Below are 20,792 nucleotides of genomic sequence, written 5' to 3'. Positions count from 1 at the left end.
AGAATGGATCAGTCGATTTGGATTTCTACCTGTTACGGAAGTTGCAGCGATTTTTCTTCATCCTATCGTGGTACTGGTGGGCTTTTTTTTTTGAGAACCGGTACCTGGTGGGCTTTTGTTGCCGGTTGTCCTTTGTTTTGGATACTGGGCCTGTTTTGTTCTGTCCCATTTTAGGGTATTTTTGTTTTTAGACATGTCTTTTTTCTGTTGTATTTTTTGGGGCTTTTGTGTTAATAACTCTCATCTCAGCCTACATCCCTTTTTTTATTGAATCAACACACAAAAGCCCCCAAAAATGGCAAGCCATTTTTTTGGAAGAGGGAGATGAGAAGCACTTATACAGGGGTCTTTTTCTATTGATTTTTCTAGGTATAAGTTGGGCCATAAATAGTTAGGAATAAGTTGATTTAAGGTTTCAGAGACAGTTGCACAAGAACCTTTCTCATGTTCAATTGTGCTTTTTTTGTCCCTTGCTCGTGGCTCATATTGCATTAGTTGCACATAATTTTTCTTAATGTGCAATTTAATATTTACGGGGTGAGTTGCACATCAAAGATTTTGATCTGCAATTTAGTTTTTATTTTATTTTGTTGTACATCATCTCTCTTGATATGCAATTTAGTTCTCTATGGAGTACATTGCATATTAAAACTGTTAGCGTGCGATTGAGTTCTCAGATTGGTTGCACATCATATTTCTTGATGTGCAATTTAGGGTTTTTTAGAGGGTGAGCTGCACATTAAAATTCTCGGCGTGTAATTGAGATTTTTTCTGGATAATTTCACATGTCATATCTCTTGATGTGCAATTTAGTTCTTTAAGAGTGTGAGTTGCACATTAAAATTCTTGCCGTGCAATTGAGTTGCACATTGTCGTAAAAGCTAATTCTTATATGACGATGCTATTGTCGTTTTCTCAACATTTGCACAGGTGGTTTCACAATATATGCAACTTGACTGAATATTTTGGTTTGACTTTTAAGCACATAAAATCTGAATACAACCGCATGTATGTGATTTCACTCTTACGAAAATTGTATGCGCAAATGTCTACATGCAGATTACTGTAACTTCATTATTTGAATGAAAGATAAACGAACACACGATTAGAAATACTTACGATCATATCCAAAATTTCCAACATGCCATATATAATTTTGGATCAAGCTTTCTTTATGGTTTTGAAAAAAAAAATAGAAACAAATGCATACGTGTATAGGGCAACAACTAGTTTAGCAAGGCTTTTTTGAGAATTCATTGGCTCCAGTACGAGCAACATGAAGAAGAAAAAGCCCGCATGCAACACGAGAAAAAAAAAGCCAAAAAAACTCACCTAACAGACATCAGTTTGGGTGGAAGGATTTTGATAGGTGGATTGAACGGTGGGGAGAAATCGACTGAGATTTAAGATGAGAACCTTATATATCTGGCAACTGATCAATAGACCGATGTAAATATTTTGTTCGTTTGTACGAAAGTTTATGAAGATCACAGATGTACAGCAGGCTTGACGCCCGGCTAATCGTTCGAAGTCGTAGCGAGAAATCTGGATCGTCGCTTTCTCATCGAACGGTCCATGGAGGCATGGAGCCCATCCTCCTGGCTAGTCGTTGCTCGCAATCTCATCCAGTCCCTCGCAAAAATCTCCCACCGCTCCGCACCGCAGCTCCCTCCAAATTCTGAGCCGCGCGCAATGGCCGCCGCGCCGGTGGCCTCCCCCTTCCCCGCGCTCCCCTCCTTCAACTCGTCCACGCGCCGTTGCCACAGACGCGTGTCGCCACCACCACCAGCAGCCGCCTCGTCGCCCGAGCAGCAGCGCGCCAGGGGCGTGGCGGCCGACGCGGGGGAGAGTCGGCGGCGGCGGCGGGAGGAGGAGAAGACGGAGGCCCAGGCGGATGAGTTCGAGAGGCAGCGGAAGGAGGAGGTGAACCGCAAGATCGCCTCCCGGAAGGCGCTCTCCATCATCCTCCGGCGCGACGCCACCAAGGCCGTCCTCGACAAGCGCGAGCCCGGCAAGGGCACCCGCCGCCTCCTCCCCCGCACCGTCCTCGAGGCCCTCCACGAGCGCATCGCCGCCCTCCGGTGGGAATCCGCCCTCAAGGTCCTTCCCATCCGATCCTCTCTTCAGTCCCTCAGTCACCGCCGCCTCCATTGCAGATGCATCATTGTGATAGCACATCCCTCCTCCCTTCTAACCTTCATTTTGCCCATTGACGCCCAGGTGTTCGAGCTAATGCGGGACCAGGTGTGGTACAGGCCGTACGTCGGTATATACATCAAGCTCATCACCATGCTTGGCAAGTGCAAGCAGCCAGGGAAGGCGCACGAGCTCTTCCAGGCCATGGTCGACGAAGGCTGCGCCCCCAACCTTGAGTCATACACGGCCCTCGTCTCCGCTTACAGCAGGAGCGGCAGCTTCGACAGGGCTTTCTCCTTGCTTGATCGGATGAAGGCCACCCCTGGGTGCCGGCCTGATGTCCAGACATATTCGATCCTCATTAAGTCTTGCTTGCATGCCTATGATTTCGACAAGGTGAAGGATCTGCTAGCGGATATGGCGTGTGGGGGTATCCGCCCAAACACCGTGACTTACAATACTCTGGTTGATGCTTATGGGAAAGCAGGAAGGTAAACAGCAAGAGGAGCATATGCTTTACTGTGGTTTCAATGACAAAATAATTAAGATAATGTGGTTTTATTGTGTATGTTAAAGGTTTGCTGAGATGGAGTCAACTCTTCTTGAGATGTTGTCTGAAAAGTGCAAGCCTGATGTATGGACAATGAATTCTACTCTGAGAGCTTTCGGTAGCAGTGGTCAGATTGAGATGATGGAAAGCTGCTACGAGAAGTTCCAGGCATCTGGTATCTCCCCAAACATTAAGACCTACAACATTTTACTTGATTCATATGGTAAAGCTAAAATGTATGAGAAGATGGGTGCTGTGATGGAGTACATGCAGAAGTATTACTATTCTTGGACAATAGTCACATACAACGTAGTTATTGATGCATTTGGAAGGGCCGGCGATCTTGAACAAATGGAATATATCTTTAGGTTGATGAAATCTGACCGTATAAAGCCTAACTGTGTTACCCTCTGTTCATTGATTAGAGCATATGGAAGGGCTGATCAAGTGAAGAAAATAGAAACTGTGTTAAGAATTATTGAGAATTCGGACACAACATTGGATATTGTGTTCTTCAACTGTTTGGTCGATGCATATGGGAGGGTGGGGTGCTTGGCAGAGATGTGGGATGTTCTCAATATGATGAAGTTAGAACGAGTAAGTCCAGACAAGGTAACCTGTACTACCATGATTAAATGGTTTCTTGTCAAAGGGATTGATGATCATCGTGTTCAGCACCTACGTGACCTAAAAGATGGTCTATCTACAGATAATAAGTAGGTCTGAACACCAATGGAGATACTTAGTCAATGGGTTTTGTTCTCTGCGTTTCTCTCCAAGGAGATGGAACAACCTGTGTGGAAGCTTCATTCAGTTTGCACTTTGCATTGCAGAGGTGCATCAATCCTATCCTGCTCTTTGATGCCCTTACGAGTAGCTTGAAAGTAACTGAATCAAAAACTTCTTGGTGGCAATTCATTGAGGCACAAAATCTATTCAAGAAGTTCAACAATGGAAATACAGAACTATGTGGTGGCATATGCCAGATATAAAAGTTGCCTATGGTTATGGCGTCCTAGGCTAGGAATGAGTTGATATCTGTGAAGCATCTATACTGGTTACCACGTTTGAAGGATATTGGATAATATAGAGGAATTTGAAGCCCTCTATGAGTAGCTGTGAACTTCGTGACAATCAAATAGAGCAAGTGCTGTGTTGGTGACATTAGTCAGATTTTGTTGTGCCGTGTGCCTTGATGTATCAATCGTACAGCTGTACATGACATCATTTGTACTACTGACTTATGGAAAGATGAAGGGAAACTTAATCTGTTAACAGTTACTTTTCATTTCTAGGTAATGACTTGTAGGTGATTGGCTGGTATTTCACCTAACACTGTTGCTATCATTGTCCTGCAAAAAAAAATCTGGCACCTAACCAATGGACCAGGGAATTGTTTGTAAAAGAATATTCTATCTTCACCTTTATACAACAAAGACTTTGAAGTTTCTGGAACCGATATGGTTTGTGGTCTTGTGGAACTATCTTCATTTTTGTTTAAATGGCCGTTCTACCTTTTGTCATCGTATCTTTTTTTAAAATCAAGTAATAAAGAAATGACTAAGGTTTATAGCTACTAAGAGGTAACTGTAGAGGTTCTCTGCTTCGAAGAATCAACTAACAAAAGTACAAAGCCCTTCATGAATTCAGGTTTACTGTGGATAGTATCTACAATTGGTACTTCTCATACTTCGCCAATAGTTCAAGATCATGTTCCCTGATTATGTGCAGAATATTTGAACATTTAATTATGGTTATGCTTAAACCAATTATACCTGGCCAAAATTTTATCTCGATATCCAGATCTTGTTGTGCTGTATAGGAACATTAATTATTCAGTTCTGATCTGGGATCGGTGCATGTGAGCAACCCAAAGCAAAGCCACTCACAGTGCAGTGAACAACCTCATCAGGTTCTCTGTTTCTGGCTCTCTGCTAGTCTAAATTTTGATCCAAGCTAGTATTATCTGTATAATGCTTCTTTACTCTCTTTTTTGCCAAATATTCTCTGAATTTTTGCCATTTTCAGGGGATTGCTTTGTTCCAGAACTGGTGATTCTTTGCAGTTTGGCACTGAACTGAAGCAAAGTACTTTCAACAACATTTCCAGCTGCTGCCTGGGCCTTACTGCTGCGTGAGTACCAAAATCTTCCAACTTACAAATAGAATCTGTGATGCTATAGATTACACACTAATACATACCATACAGTTGTGGTGAGCTCAGGCTTGTCGGTGGCTAAGCAGCTTGGGCAACTGCAGGGCTGCCGGGCCAAACACAGCTAAGTGCTAGCTAACCTGCACAGAAGCTGATCTGATCATCTATAGTATACTCTCTCGTGTCATTTGGTATAGTGGGGGAAATTATCTAATGCCAGCTGCACCGTGCACATCTCACATGAACTCTGCAGAAAATTTTAATAAGCAGGTGGAAGATACCCCAGTACCTGCACTCAACAGAAAGGGGTAGAATAATCCACTTATGAAGAAGGAGTGACTTTATTTATGTTCTTTCGCTGGGTTAATTTTTGCCATAGACTGATAGTATTTCAAGCAGACACTATTTGTTCCCTTGGCTACACACATCCAGCTCCTCACACCAGACAAAGACGCACACTAGGTTCCTGAAACCAAACAAGTGGTCTAGCTAACATGCACGGAATCAATTGTCAGATGATTAGTCTGGTCCGTGGAAACCAAACAACGCGTATAGGAGCTGAGAAAATCAAGCCCATACATACATACTCATCAAGATGCACATGTGGGTGCGTGGTAGGCTGCCGGAGCTACAAAAGTACAAAGTTAGCAAGTGTACTATGGAGTGGATTGTCTAGTGGCTGTCAGATTGATGCATATGTATGCTTTAAATGATTGGTTAGTTGGCTGGCTGGCTGCTGGCCCGATTTTCTGTTAGGAATGCCGCCATGCTTCCGTAGTTAGGACTTGGGAGCTAGCAGGACCTGGACTATGCCATGCCAGCAAGCAAGCAAGTACTCCTACTCTTAACTAAAGCAACTGTCTGGCCTGGGGCCAAACTAAAGGCCTCGGAGGAGAGACCACCATTTGGAAGCAAGCAAGCATCGAATACTCTCTTCCTAGACTTTACCGGTCCCGGCCACACTGCCTTTGTTTGTCTCCCTCTCATCTCGGTGACTTCGTCGTGAAGACGGGTCGACGAGGGAGGACCAGCTGTTGCTGAAAGCAAAAGCAAAGGCGGCCAGTAGTACATATTCCTCTGGACCTGGCATGGTATGCCATCTTCCGCTCTAGATTTGCGAGGAGAAACACCTGGGGGCTGCACTGCGGTTGAGTTCGAGTCGGATGCCTGCCAAGATTTGTATTCCTTTTTCATGTGATTCTCGGTTGGGATACGGCTGATTTTTCTTAAAAGGAGTGGTTCTTAGTGGAAGATGGTAATATGGAAAGAGAGAGCATGACAGGCCTGATACACGATAAGCATAAGACACATTTCTAAGTGGAAACGGGAAAAAATGGTGGCCGCATGCAGCCGGGTCTCTGGCCTGGGACGGAGGGAACTCCGTTTACCACAAAGGTTTGGACGAGAATGTTTCAAAGATCACCACGCTCAGTCATTTACCCTCCTGTCCGCTTCCGATGCGTGAGTAGTAGAGTAATTTATTTCAAGACGAAGACGGCCGAACCGGTCAGGCCGTCAGGGGATTAAACCAAGTGTCTATCTACTCCTAGCTAGCTGGACTGGTTCGTGTGGACAGACGCACAGACTTGTCAAACCAACTCCGGTTCTCCGGGAAGTCAGTCAGTTCAGTCAGTCCTGGTGCTCCATTGCGTAGGGTGCGCTCGAGTCCGGGGAATATATACGGTGGGAGCGTGCGCATCTTTGAATCGTCGTACTATTCCAGTGCGCGGTCGCTGTAAGAAAAGAGAGACCGTTGTTTTCATCAGGCTTTCAGTACTCTCTCTCAGTCCAAAGAAGAATGTATCTGTATGCGTCTATACACTAAGTCATGTCTAGATACATTTAAATTTTGACAAACTTGAGACATCTTTGTTAGACGGAGGGAGTATTTGAATTCCCACTCACAGACGGCTTCAGCTGGTCGTTTATGTAGCCACCTAGCTGGTTTTCGTTTTCCAACCAGGACCCGGCCAAATGTGGTCGAAGACGGAATGGGGCAGAAATGACGGGTAGTAGAACTAATCTGGCTGCTGCGATCGTTTCAAGAGAGGAATGCGCGTAGGGGGGGGGAACGAACCTAGGACAAACTAAGACAAAGAAGGCAGTAACCCGACAAGATCTCACCAATAAAAACAGAGGCTAGCATTATTTTCTTCTTCTCCTTCGCCCCTTCTTTACCTGCACGAACGGAACCTGGGGCTGGAGCTGGCAGTACTAGGGGGCAGGCGCGGCGCCCGACAGTGCCGTTGGTGCCACTGGGAGTCTGGGCGCGCTTAAAATAACGGCTCCTCACGCGTCAATTCGGTGGCATCGACGCGCTTCCACTTCCACCCCCTCGTCACATCGCCGCACACCACCACCGCCCTTTAAATATTTGCTGTCCTGCTGCTTCGTAACCACGCCATTCCATTCGCAGCTAGGTCCATGGATTCCTTCAAAATTTCAGCATTGGAACTGAGGAGGCCAAGATGACTAGACTAGCTAGGGCACCAAAGTGAAACACCGGCATTTTCTTCTCTTAATAAACAGTACGAACACCAACAAACATCTCGGCGCCCTTGGGTACGAACGTAGCGAGATTTGTGGGTTTAGATTTGGTCTTCAATCAAAGTTTGTGGTTTACATGCGGGTAGGTTTTCAATCTTGCGAATGTGGTGACGTGTGTGTTGGTGAGATGTGTTGTCTTCCAGGTAACCGCATACTTTTCTTTGCTTCTGGAGACAATTCACTAAGCCATGACAGAGACCGCAAAAGAGCGAACTTCAAGTGAGTTTGCACCATGACCAGCTACGCACGAATCCCCAAAGAGTTCGATTTTGAGACGCAGGGACAGTCGAGCGAGAGAGTTTGCTCATATTTTGTGATGGTCTAAAACCTCCCTAAACCAGACATGCATGAACAATAAAAAAAATCGGTCGGACTGTTAAGCAAGTTTGAGACAATTAATATGGATCGGAGAGAGTACTATGTTCTTCAATCGTATCTTCAAATCGAGTGAACCGAATCGGTTATTCGATTCTTCAGTTAAGCCGGAACCGAAGATCAAACACAGACTGGCTAGCTCACCAACTATGCCCGAGAGGTCGTGGATCGAGTTATAGAAGTTTAGCAGCATGGACATATTAAAAGGTGTGTTTGGTCGATCAAAATATTGTCGTGGCATATTTTTATCACCAATCTAAAAACACCCACAAAGCGAGGCAAAGTTCTTTTCTGTGTGTTAGGAGGTTCCCTACGCAATACGAGCATCCTGCACGGATGGAAGTGCAAATTCTCCATTGCATACGAAGTTCTTAATTTACCCACGATCCCGTCGCACGATCTGCAACTGCCACTCCACGACTCCGCCCTTCTTTTACTCGCTCCCTCCGTTCTCGCCTCCTCATATACTCCGTCCCTTCCCGATCTCCCCCATTCACACACACTCGCGGCTGAGCCAAACCAAACCAAACCATGGCGCCTCTGCTCCTGCTCTTCCTCCTCGGCGGCCTCTGCGCCTTCTTCTCCCTGGCCTCGGCGGCCTCGCGCGCCGCCAGCAAGAAGTGCGGCGCCGGCGGCAGAAACTGCGAGCAGGGCAAGAGCCTTGTGGAGGAGGAAGAAGAAGAGAGGGCCAAGGCGCCGGAGCGGGACCGGGAGGATGCGGACCTAGGGATCGTGTTCTCCACGTTCGACCACGACGGCGACGGCTTCATCACGGCGGGGGAGCTGGAGGAGTCGCTCAGCCGCCTCGGCATCGCCGTCTCCGCCGCCGAGGCCGCGCTCATGGTCGCCCGCGTCGACGCCAACCGCGACGGCCTCATCGACATCCACGAGTTCCGCGAGCTCTACGACTCCATCCCCAAGAAGCGCACCCACAACCCCTCGCTCCCTTCTTCTCCCGTGGACGCCGCGGCGGCGGAGGGCGCCGGCGATGGCGACGAAGACGAAGAGGAAGAGGAGGAGATGGACCTGAGGGAGGCCTTCGACGTGTTCGACGGCAACAAGGACGGGCTCATCTCCGCCGAGGAGCTCGGCACCGTGCTCGGCTCGCTCGGCCTGCGCCGGCCCGGCCCCGGCGGCCGCCGCCCCGCCGCCGCCGAGTGCCGCGACATGATCCGCCTCGTCGACAGCGACGGCGACGGCATGGTCAACTTCGAGGAGTTCAAGCGCATGATGACCGTCGTCAAGGCATAGCGCTCTCCCCTTTCCTCCCCTTCCTCCTCACAGATCTCACACAAACAAACACACGGATCAGCAAAAGGGGAACATGGAGCGGGTAACATCAATTTGTTCTTGGATTGGATCGGAAGAGACGATGGAGAGAAAGAAGAACGTACTCTACTAATCAGTTAACACCGATCAAGAGCGTGTGCTTGTTTACGGGATGGGGGATTGGAAGCTAAATCAGCTTCTTGCTCCGTGTTTCTCCCCCTGTTCTTGCTGATTAGTGTTCCCCAGTTCATTTCGTTTCTTTTCTTCCTCTTCCTCTTCCTTTTTGCAGTCTAATTAGCAGTAATTCCCTACTTTCTCTACTGACTAGTACTCTGTCAAGTATGCATGTAAATATTATTTCTTGGCCACTGGCTGCTGGTGAATGGAAAATTTGAATGGGTGCAAAAGAATTGTATTGCTCTGTCTGAGAATTGCTCAATGCTTTGCCATTTTTCTTTTTGGACCAAAATTTGGTTTGAAAGCTTCAAACCATGGACAATTCTCCATGAAGAAAGGTAGAAAGAAATGTCTTATCTTCGTGGACAAGGTAAGCATTTTCTTTCTCACTCTGTTGTTTTTAAAGATCTCAAGACTGAGTTGCATGGACTATGCTTCGGTGCCATGTGTTCTTCTTTGAGGGGGTCTTTCATGTGTGCCATTTTTACCTGGTCAGAGTCTCGCACAAGAACCCATTTACCAGTGGCTTAAAAATAACAGATCACAATAAATCCTGATGGGCATACTTGTTCTTTGTTTTTGTCTGCACGAAGTTTTGATCCCTGGAAATATGCCAGCCTTTTTTGTGTGCAAACTTTTTCCGATCAACTGTTTTGTCCTTCTCACACTTTGAAATGAACGGTAGCCCGTGCAGAACTATTCTTGAAGCAAGTGTCTTTGTCACTCTGAAAAACCTGTAACCTGCTTGACACTCCTCCAGGGTGAGACAAAGCAAACCTGAAACTATATTGCACGAAAGCTGGAAAAAAAACAGACGATACATAATTTTCCAGAATTACAGCCTCGTCTTTGCCCCGTTGTGATCTTGAGACCCGTTAAATCTGCTCCAAAAGTCAATGGAACCAGTAGTATTTAGAGTAGAGCATTTTAAATCAACACTGAAGATTTTCTTTGTTCTTCCAACATTTTTTTACATTTGAGATCCCTATCGATGATTTAAGAACTCCATGCTTGGATCTGGGGCCTGCAGTAATTAATCCCTTGTTGACAAACGGGTCGGTGACGCCGTAGTAGAACCGCGTCATTGTGCTTGTATGATTATCTCTGTAATTTGCAACGAGAAGACATATAATCGTCTGAAGTGAAGTGATATCCGGATTCGGAGACGTCTGGAACGTGGTTCGATCCCATCTCGTCGTGTCCGTCCTCGCAGCCACGAATCGGTCGAAAAGAAAAGAGACGACCGACCCTTTCATGTCGTGGTCTTGTACTCTCAGCGAGCGCTAGCCAAGCGAGTTGTTCTGCTGACGGATGGATTCGGTACGATGCGATGCAGCGATGGCTGCGAGAAGTAAAAGGAGAAGAATGATGTGGAAATGGAGAAAAATGATGTGGTATAGAAGCGGACTTGTTTAAGGGCGTGACTGACTTCACCCACCCAGAATTTCATGGCGAGTTCTTGTTCTTTGCCATGGCCTCAAGTGTGTGAAACTTTTGGTGCTGGGTGAATTGTTTTGCCCTTTTTTTAGTCATTATTATCTCACGATAGTGAAACTCTATCGTACGGTCACATAGAAAAAAATGAATAAATCAGGAAGCACATCTTTATAAACCCCGAGCGTGTTTCAGTATAAAATTAGGAGTTGAGATTCGTGAACAAAATTCCCCGTTGTTTCGAGTTCCTGGCTATACCAACACACGTGGGCCTTTTGGGCTTGTTCCTTCAGTTCGATAATAGAATCCGGCCGCCCTTAAGCACTTTTGCCGGCGTTTCGAAAACAAAAAGGCCGCTTCTGCTTACAGGTGACCTTTGGAAAATTCGATTAACCTCTGCAAGGCCCAAATAACTAGCAATTTATACCCAAGGCCCGTAGTGAATAGCTACAGGCTACGGCCCAGTAAAATCCGGCCCACTTACCCAACGGACTCTGCACCGAAACAACCGCACCCCATAAAATCTCTGACCCTCAACTAGGGTTTCCTCTTCACCCCACAAGCGCCGCCGCAAACCCTCAGCTCCCTCGCCCTCAAAGCCTCCTCGCGCCACCGCCGCCGTCAACATGGGTAAATCCCTTATTCCTGACTCCCCTTCTTCATAGTCGTACTCGATCCATATGCTGACAGGAGGTTGATCTTTCTCGTGCAGGTAAGGTGCACGGATCGCTAGCTCGTGCTGGGAAGGTGCGCGGGCAGACGCCCAAGGTGGCGAAGCAGGACAAGAAGAAGCAGCCCCGCGGCCGCGCGCATAAGAGGATCCAGTACAACCGCCGCTTCGTCACCGCCGTCGTCGGCTTCGGCAAGAAGCGCGGCCCCAACTCCTCCGAGAAGTAGGCGCGCGCATGTGTTGAACCCCTTCTTCCTGGCGGTTGTCTTCCCCCAGGAGATGCAAGAACCTTAATTACGTTTTGTAGTAGTATGAGTTTTACTCTGTTCGCTCTCGTGTGATAGATGGGATCGAACCAAGTGGTGATGTTTTATGCATGTTTCGTTCAGTTGAGAATTTGAGATATGGTGATATGAGTTCATGACTTAAATTTGCTTATCGCAGATGTGCAACATATGCTAAATGGCGCCTGTTTGTGTTGTCTCTGGCTTATTAGTTCTATGGCTACTTCCTACCTTACATTTTGTAGTTCTATATGAACCTACTTATCCTAGACATAGCATTTTTGTTTCAGTTTACTTGATCAATAAAGTCTCATTTTGGAGTAGTATATCAGTCATCATCTGATCGATCATGCCTAGACCCATGATTGTAGAACTGGTCGTAGTAGTGTACTAATATTGATTGGAGTGTGAATCCAATGTCTTGAAACTGTCCTCTGGTTAACCAATGCATTCTTTTCGATATGTGGTTCTTTTAATTGATGATATGATAGTGTAATAGTTGTTCGATCTAGAACTGGATCAAAGGTGTGCTCTATGGCCTGTTTAAAGTGAACATTAAATCATTCATCTCATCCTCTGATACGGTTACATGTTTAGGTAGGATTAATGTCTCTTCAGTTCAGTGTAGGGTAGGGATCTGTGTTGCTCAGAAAGTTAAAATTACTCCTGAACAGTTCAGTGTAGGGTAGGGATCTGTGTTGCTCAGAAAGTTCAAAATTACTCCTGAAGGAAATGTCTGTCGATTTTCCTGAATGTCTCCGAACCCTGCTCTATACTAGAGCTTAATGATGTGCTTTAAATCATGCATCTCATCCTGTGATCCGGTTACATGTTTAGGTAGGATTAATGTCTCTTCAGTTTCAGTGTAGGGTAGGGATCTGTCGATTTTGCTGAATGTCTCCGAAACCTGCTCTATACTAGAGCTTAATGATGTGCAACATATGGTAAATTGTGCCTCCTTGTCTTCTCTGTGTGCCTTATCAGTTCATTGCTACCCCCTACCTTACATTGTGTGGCTCTCTATGTACCTAGACATTGCAATGTTCCTCTAGTTCGCATTGCTTGTTTAGTGAAGACCCATTCTAGAGATTGTTCAAGTCAACACCTGATCAATCATGCTTAGTCCCATTTTTGTAGAGCTGGTCTTAGTAGTAGTGGACTAATGTTGACCTAGGCCAGGTATTTCTTTGATTGGAGCTGTGAATCCTAGACCTAGTTCCTGAAACTAGAAACTGTCCTCCGGTTATCCAATGTGAAATTGGATTTTATAATTGTAGCGCATGGATAGTCAAATGTCAGTGCCTTCTAATCGATATGTGTCATTTTGTGATTTATCAGATCATACTATCTGTTTGATTTAGAATTGGATGGCAGATGTAGGATAGAGATCCCTGTTGCCCAGAAAGTTAAAATTATTCCTTGAGGAAAGATGTCTTTGTTCTGCTGAACGTCTCTGTACCCTGCTATTACTAGAGCTTACTGGCCATCTCATATTTCTTCTAACTTCTAATGAAAACTACTGGCTGGATTGTTGGAATGCTCAGCCGCGGAACCTTTTTTCGCGCATGTTCCAACACATAAAACTGTTAACTGTTTTAGAGCTTACTATCTCACTCCCAAATTAATTGACATGAATTTGCCCAAATATGGATGTATCTATGCCTAAAAAGCATCTGGATACATGTAATATAAAGTCAATTAATATAGGACGGAGTGAGTATTTGTTTTAGATTACCCTGAAAGACGTGTTGATTTTGCTGACCGTCTCTGAACCCTGTTCTCTATTAGTAGAGCTTACCATCTCTCACATTTGTTCCAAATAACACCGGCTGTAATGTGCAACGCCTGAACCTTTTTGGCACATGTGCTAGATAATCAAGAGCTCATTATCAACCATTTTATTTTTGTTCTGTAAGAATTCTTGGCTGGCCTGAGAGCTGAGCATGTAGGATCTGGTATTTGTTATCCAAGAACTGTTTCCGTGGCCTTACTGAATCCTTAAATGGCTGTGATTGCTGTATACTACGAGTGACCTCTGCAGAGGGCTGTGCCTTGTGCTGTATTAGCAGCCTGAAATACGGCGAGCGTTGCCTCCGGAACTGATTAGCAGTATGCTCGATGTCTAATGAAACCTCCGCTAGACGCTGCTCTGATTTTCTGGCGAAGTAGATATTGTGGTCAGTACCAACTCGGGAGTTTACCAAGGAATCTGGTTGAATTGTGAATTGTTGATGTGCGAGACATTGAGAGCAGAGACAACCTTCTCTCGTGCCATGCTCCCTACCTCATCTGGCCGGTCTGTCTCGAAGCCGTGGGGTTCCAAAGGGTTATCTCTCCCTTCTTCATTTTCTGTCTGTTTCTACTTCGTCCCATTCTAACACGGCCCTGATTTCCGCCGATCGAGAGAGATGCTGCAAGCAAACGATTTCTGCGGTGGCCGGCCGTGTAACATGACCTTCCTCGTGTGGCCGCGACAGGCGGTCAGGTCACTCGGGCGCGGTGGGTGCCGTTGCTTGCAGCCTGGTAGCCTGGTAGGTAGAGCAAGGGACGCTGCCGGCCTAGCTAGCTATAGCCAGTATAGCTTCCTATATACCTGCCCCTGATGCGTGACAACATCCGTCCAGGATTCCATGCCCCGTGCGCGTGTGTGTCAGCCGAGATTCCGTCGGCAAATCGCGTCACTTTGACAATTGCGGCCACCGCCGACCACGCTCCTCTCACCCACGCCGCGTTGCTGCTTCAACACAAGAGGTCGACGGACGGAAGGCAGTAAAACCCTGAGTAGGCCTGAGACTCGAGTAGGCCTTGGAGCTTAAATTGGAATCGACGGGATTCCTATTCCTATCCCAGACGAGAGTGACCGCAACGTAACGTAAGCTTCCTGAAACCTGATTATTAACGTGCGTTTAGGCCAAAAGGGTTTATTCATCAGTAAATAATCGGCGAGACGGATCGTTGACGAGGTCATTTTTTTGCGACAGCTGCAGCAGTGCGATCCGTGCGCCCGACATTCTGACAGGTCAATTTGCTTCGAGACGACGCCAATTAGTCAGGCCCCTGGCAATCCGGGATGCCTCGGAGCCACAAATCTAGTCGTTTCGTTTCGCGGGGAGAGAGCCCATGGGCGCCGGCTGATCCGGGACGGGTTTCGTGGCTCCTGCCGAGGCTGGCTTTCTTCCTTCCTGCTCTGACACCGTTCTGCCACCGCCAAACTAGCTTTACGCCACACAAATCTCGCTTTTGCTCCACTCCAAAGTGTCATGTTTTTCTTGGAGGAATTTTGACACCCTGGGAGGCCGTTCTCGTTCGTCTCTGCTTCTACGAGAGCACTGCTGATCATCTGCGTTCTGAATCTCGCATTTTCTGGCCCGAACTTGCTTTTGAAATGTCTGGAACGAAATGTTCGAGTTGATCGGAGCACAGGAAAGGGAATTACGGGGTGCTACTTAATTTTAAGCTGGTAACAGTAGCTAACAGGTACTCTAAGCGACTCAGACCTACTACCTGGGGAAAGGGAATTAATTAAACTGATCTTTGATTCTTGAAGGCAGCTGATGCGGCAGTACTACTCCATGGCAGCAGAAGCAGGTGTCAGTGCTGAATGAAGGAAGGAAGCATCGGTCTTCTTCTTTGAAATCCTTTTGAGGCACGTAGGAGTAGATAGTAGTAGCATCAAGAAGCTAGGAACAAGACGGCAGGCAGGACTCTGTTCATGGCAGGCCGATCGTTTTGACCTTTGCGCGAGGGCGCGCATGCTAGCTGGAGTAGGAGCTAGCTAGCTACCTTAGCTTAGATTAACTTTCTCAGTAGTAGTATTTCTCTGTACCGGCCGGTTAATTAGCTCAGGTGTCACCCACACACATCATTTTCGAAATGTCACCCTCGTTGTGCTACGCTAGTAGGATCTCTTCAGGGGTGTCAGCATTGGTCTCCTCAGCCAGCTTCGATCGCTCCTATGATGAGAGCTTTCACTACAAGAAAAAAATATACGAGAATTAGTACTATAGTGCAACCCGGAACAATGAAGCTTTTCAAAGATTTCATATAAATTTAACATCGTATTTCTGGAATTCACATATTGGAAGGGCGTTGTTTTTCCCGTGGTTTTCTTGCAGCCCGACAAACAAGGATGTTCATGAATAATTTGTGCATTTCCCAAGTTTCCAATCATCTTTTTATTTTGCAAATGTTTGTTTTTTATTATATCCATACGCCTTTTCTAGATCGTTTAGACACCTAGGAAGCCAAGATCAACCGTTAAAATGACTATAATTTGAGTCCAACACAAAATAGTTTCTGTAAACTCACTTCCAACTATAATCTAGTATGCCATTTTTCTTTTTTGACTGAGAGCTAAGGTTTTGTTTGTTTGGGCTTCTGCTTCAGCTTTTGGTACTTCTAGCAATCTCAAAAGCACTTCTCCTGTTTACACAAGAAGCCGAGAAGCACCTCCGGACGTGCTTCTCAGCTAAAAAAGCTTTTGAGATTGCTGGAAGCCCAAACAAACAGGGTCTAAGAAATCAATCCCTAACTTGTGCTAGAAAAATTATGTTTCACTGTAATTTTGACAAAAAATGGTTAAATTTTGATGAAACTTTAGATACCTAAATCCGAAATAGTTTCCAAAAGTACCGATATTTTGGCAATTCCAGCCATTTCGGTTGGCTGACATATGATCTCTCCACCTCGAAAGTTTGCTCGACTAAAACTTAGTTGTTGGTTTGGCCTGTCAGTTGGCGATCCAGATAACAGTTTGTAATAACAAACTTCTCTAAATTTTCTGAAGTGTGTGTTCCTACGGCACTAGGCTGTAAGTGGAACCCGGGCAATGTATGTACTGTTCCCCAACTTAATTAACAATTTCCGTGTTAATTAATTAAGCTGTGCTCAGTTGCTCACTACTAGAAATGCAGAAAAACTCCATCTTTCCCCTGCTTTCAGCAAGCATGCTCCTGTGCTGCTTGCACGATTGCACCCACCTCAAAGCCACCAAGAGAAAGAATACAAAAGCCAGCACTGCCCGGTTTTCCTAGCTAAGCTAGAAGCTAAGCCAGTGGCTGCCATCTGCTCCAAGTGTCACATTAAAGTATTTGGCCCTTGTCCCCTCTCTCATCTACACCCTCCCTTGGATTAGTTGCATTGTTCTGCCCAAAAAGTCTCCTTCCTCCCTCCTCACAGAGGAGAGAGAGAAAGAGAGAGGCTTGGAGTATTGGAGTAGTGTTTCAGGCTCTATATTCTTCTTGGGATTGGGTCCTTAACCCTCTCACACCAACCCCATCATCTCTCTCCCTTCCTCATCCTGCTGGTATAAATAACCCTAAGGTTCCCCTCTCCTTCACCCACTCACACATGCCCTCAACTGAAGCACACCTGCCAAGCTCCTTGCAGTCTTCATTTTTCTTCCACCATATGGAGTTTCAAACAAGTGTAGAACCCTAGCCTCTCTCCCTTTCGGCAATTATTGGATGCATGCATGGCCCTCTTTGCTATCTTCCACAGCTTTCTTGAACTGCATCTGCAATGGATGCTACTTAGCTTATGCTTAACTGCAAGAGTGCTGTTCAATAAAGCTGTGGGAAATTGCAGAGAGAGACCAATTGGGCAGCTTAATTGGTATGGATCGGAGGATGCAATCATCAACATCGTGCAGATTTGTAGATGCATGGTGTTTGAAGAGAATTCTGCATTCTGAGAAGGTATATGTACGTGTATGTATCAGACGCCTACATTATCTAAGAAATAGTCATTGATTTCTTTTATATATGCTAACAAGATTCAGTCTCATGTGGTTTAGTTTCTTAATTACTATGCCTTTGTTTGAGCCCATATACAGTTTGTCAGAGATAACTGCCTTTCCTTGCTAACTTTTTTCCATTTCTCTGTGCCACCTTTCGGAGATGCTTTCCCCAGAAAGTTAACTGGTACGTACGTTCATCAATAATTCCTTTTGGGAGATGCTTCAGAATTTTTTAGTGGTCGCTTGACTGTACTGTATGTAAGTGCATCCTTGTGGTTTCCTTCTTTGTTTCTTTTGCTGATGACAATATGATATGCATGCACTTATGCCTGGTCTGACTGATGCATAAACTAATACTTGTAGCTTTCTTACATTTTCCTTGTTATCCTCAAATATCTTTTGAAACCACAGGTTTGCATTCATCCTTTGCTGATTTCCCCTATTTTCTGATCGATATGGTTTCAGTACAAGTTTTTTCAAGTAAAAAAGAACAAGAAATAGAGAGAGAAGAAAGCAGCTTTTCTGAAAACAAAAACTGATGGCAATGCATGTTGGCCTGGTGAAGCCTGAATAAAGGTGTTCCTGAGGGGTTTGCAATGAGTAGTTCTTTTGGTGGTGAGAGAAAAAAGGCGCTGCAAAACAGCATGAAACCTCAAATCACAGCAGCACTTTTCTTTTCTTTGAGACACAATCACAGCAGCAGTACTTGTCTTCCCCATCCTGTGCTGCGACCCTGCGAGAGAGAAAGACAGAGGCAAGGTGTAGGTGACGAGAGAGAAGTGCGAGCCCAATCATAGTGCAGCTCTACCCAGTGGGCAAGCAAGATAGGCCGTCCAGTACTGATGGGACCTGAATTCCTGAACAAGATGATGCACCACCATGGCCGGCCATGGCTGCCTCTGGCCTGGTGGTGAGGTAGCTAGGTCAAGGAGGCTTCCTTAAATGGCCATGGCCTGCATGCCCTTCCCATTGATTGTTCTTTTCACTGCCCCCCTCTGTGTAGTCTGTATTGCTGTGTTGTGGGTGTGTGGCTTTGTGTGTGGTGTTGGGCAACACTACTGACATGGCCCTGAATCTTACCACTGAACAGTCTCTCCTGAGCCCTCCATGAGATCTGATGTTGGGAGATCAGATGCCATGATGTGTCTGTGCTGTGCATGCATATGATCCATCTGGTTTCATCAGTGTGTGGATGCATCTTGTCACCCTGGAGCACTGTTGCCATCCTCACAAAGATGTATGGTGCCCAGAAAGGCTAGTGGCTATGTATTCAGAATTGTGAACTAGGATTATTTTGAGCTCAATTATTGCAGTAATATATGGAGGAGGGGAAAGGAAAATGGACAGTGGTTTACTGTGTTGGCATGAGGGCCACCGTCTCCCATGCATCTCCACAGATTAATCAGAATTTGGTCTCTTGCGGTGATTAATTACCACTTTAGTCTGAACATTGATCTGAGGAAGAGAAGCCTGAACATGGCATGCATGCTTTCTTGTGGTGTTAGGACCCCATGATGACAGATACCACTGATCAGCATGTATACATTTGTCCTCAGATGCATGCCAAATTTTACTCCTTATTTTTAAGCCATGCCTTTATGTAGCAAGGTTACAAAAAATGTTTAAAAAATGGGTAGCCCACTCGGAGAAATGCAGTCAGTCCTGAGATGCATATTCTATATGATATACTCCAGTACTTGAATTGAATTGGGAAATGACAACTGATATGATGGGCCTGCCGGCTACTTCTCTTGATGGCCAAAATTGTACAGACACAGAGCATCTGGGTCAGGCCAAGCTAATTAACCCCACAGGCAACATCCATCACATGACACATTGATCTAAATACTTTTTGTGTAGTTATAAGAACAACATGCAATTGGAATGCAATATCAAGTATGGAAGATTTCGACATCAGTCTTTTATGGTGCCACACAGAGATCCTATACCCAAATGGCCAAAGTCCGCAACAAATGAGAGGTGGCACAATCGGCCGGTGGAACAACGAAACCTAATTTCACAGGCATGCTCGCACCGTCGCACGCCAATCCTTCACGGAGCCGGCCGGAAACCCACCGAAAGAGCCCACATCGCCGTTGGAACGGCGGCTCCTTTCCTTTCCCCGGCCTTGGAGATCGAGCCGTAGGAACCGGAGAAGCCTCTCAAGGCTGAAGAAATTGGGTGGATCGAACGAACTAACCTCTGACGAGCGACTGAACCGACGTACGCCTGCTGCAGTGCCGCCTGAGAGGCTGAGACTGCTCTGACGCGCGCGTGCGTGCAAAAGCTGTTGGGGTTCCGTTGCTCTCTGCACTCTGCTCTGCAAGCTTGCGATGATGAGAGGGGAAAGCGGGGAGCTTTGGCAGACGGGGCACGGGGGAGGCGCTGAGCTGAGCTGCCCAATCGGGGCAGCTTTCCAGATCGTGTCGTACTCGTAACTGCTCGCCCCGCTGTTTGTTTCTGGCTTTTGGATTGGTGGCTTGCAATTTTGCAAAGTTTCTCCAAGTAGCAAGGTTGTCTGATTCCTAGTGAAGGAGTGATTCAATTATGGCTGCGTTATACTTATGTATCTAGATGAATTATGATTCATTCTCCATTTATCAATTACTCATGTGTTTTTATCATTCGACTGCCTGCCCGATTTGCGAGAGAGATCTGGGTTCTGAGCTGGCTGGACCGGTAACCCTTTGTTCCATCGCACGTCCTGGCTCGACATGGCTTTCGCCGAGTTGGTGGTTCCAGCTATAGATGCGAGTGGGATCCTACTCAAGTTGCACTTTTAGTTCATTAGAAATTTTCTAGTTTAAAAGTTTGGCACAAAATTTGAAACACTAGTAGAGGGATATTGGTGGGATCCCACATTCCCGCTTGACACCCTAGCTCGAGCGTATATCGTTTGCACGGCCGTTGGGCAAGAAGATCTCAAAAGGCATCGCCTCTATTCTATTGTTCACCATGTGTGGGAGACTTGGAAAGAAAGAAATAAGCGATTTTCCGGCGTAAGCTCCTTCGCCCCCTGCCGTGTTCATCCTCATCAAAGAAGAAGAAGCCCTCTAGAATCGTGTGGGAGCCGGCCTGGGTGAATCAATCTCGAGCTCTAATGATGTGCCCTAAATATAGGTCTTTTATCCTAATGATGTAATATAAACCTCCCCTTTCTCTTATTTCATTCTTTTTTTTTGTCCTTTTATGTACCTTCCCAGGATTTATTCTTTCAACCTCCTATCGACAATAAATAGCTCGTTGCGATTGTCTCTAAAAAATAAAACCAGAAGTTTCCTGATTTCTTAGATATTTTTCACGGTATGTAAAAATAAGTTCCACGGAACACATTTCACCAGGCGTAATCTGAGAGATATTTTTTATTTTACTTTAATTTTTTGAATAATTTTGCGAGCATACTTGGTATTGACCTAAATGTTGGGAAACACGAGAAGCATGTGGGCCAAAATCTGTTGG

The 20,792-nt window shown here is 45.9% G+C and overlaps 3 protein-coding genes, 2 long non-coding RNA genes and 1 other non-coding gene across 6 annotated transcripts; 5 read left to right on the top strand and 1 right to left on the bottom strand.

Annotated features, from left to right (window-relative positions):
• Positions 1-1,623: 1,623 nt before the first annotated feature.
• Positions 1,624-3,980, top strand: LOC100841110 (pentatricopeptide repeat-containing protein At5g48730, chloroplastic). The gene is made up of 3 exons (XM_003564196.4): positions 1,624-2,100; positions 2,221-2,627; positions 2,713-3,980. The coding sequence occupies exons 1-3, from the start codon at positions 1,693-1,695 to the stop codon at positions 3,404-3,406; spliced, it is 1,509 nt and encodes a 502-aa protein (XP_003564244.3). The 5' UTR covers positions 1,624-1,692; the 3' UTR covers positions 3,407-3,980.
• A 636-nt stretch (positions 3,981-4,616) lies between these two features.
• On the top strand, positions 4,617-6,702 carry LOC112269801. Its single transcript, XR_002961935.1, has 2 exons — positions 4,617-4,819; positions 4,895-6,702. It is a non-coding gene; the product is annotated as an uncharacterized LOC112269801 (long non-coding RNA).
• Positions 6,703-8,140: 1,438 nt separating this feature from the next.
• On the top strand, positions 8,141-9,452 carry LOC100840504 (probable calcium-binding protein CML30). Its single transcript, XM_003564194.4, has one exon. It carries the CDS (start codon positions 8,294-8,296, stop codon positions 9,011-9,013), a length of 720 nt encoding a protein of 239 aa, XP_003564242.1. The 5' UTR covers positions 8,141-8,293; the 3' UTR covers positions 9,014-9,452.
• Positions 9,453-11,128: 1,676 nt separating this feature from the next.
• On the top strand, positions 11,129-11,824 carry LOC100840195 (40S ribosomal protein S30). Its single transcript, XM_003564193.4, has 2 exons — positions 11,129-11,272; positions 11,355-11,824. Exons 1-2 carry the CDS (start codon positions 11,269-11,271, stop codon positions 11,537-11,539), a joined length of 189 nt encoding a protein of 62 aa, XP_003564241.1. The 5' UTR covers positions 11,129-11,268; the 3' UTR covers positions 11,540-11,824.
• Positions 11,825-15,018: 3,194 nt separating this feature from the next.
• On the bottom strand, positions 15,019-19,921 carry LOC112271136. The gene is made up of 2 exons (XR_002964054.1): positions 19,534-19,921; positions 15,019-15,567 (listed from the first exon to the last, which is right to left on the bottom strand). It is a non-coding gene; the product is annotated as an uncharacterized LOC112271136 (long non-coding RNA).
• MIR396D (microRNA MIR396d) lies at positions 17,056-17,207 on the top strand. Its single transcript, NR_126872.1, has one exon. It is a non-coding gene; the product is annotated as a microRNA MIR396d (primary transcript).
• Positions 19,922-20,792: the final 871 nt, after the last annotated feature.

The sequence above is a fragment of the Brachypodium distachyon genome, chromosome 1, assembly GCF_000005505.3.
Source record: "Brachypodium distachyon strain Bd21 chromosome 1, Brachypodium_distachyon_v3.0, whole genome shotgun sequence".
In the NCBI taxonomy this organism is placed as follows: Eukaryota; Viridiplantae; Streptophyta; class Magnoliopsida; order Poales; family Poaceae; genus Brachypodium; species Brachypodium distachyon.
The sequence above is the reverse complement of the archived record's forward strand: the minus strand, read 5'-3'. Positions and strand labels throughout refer to the sequence as shown.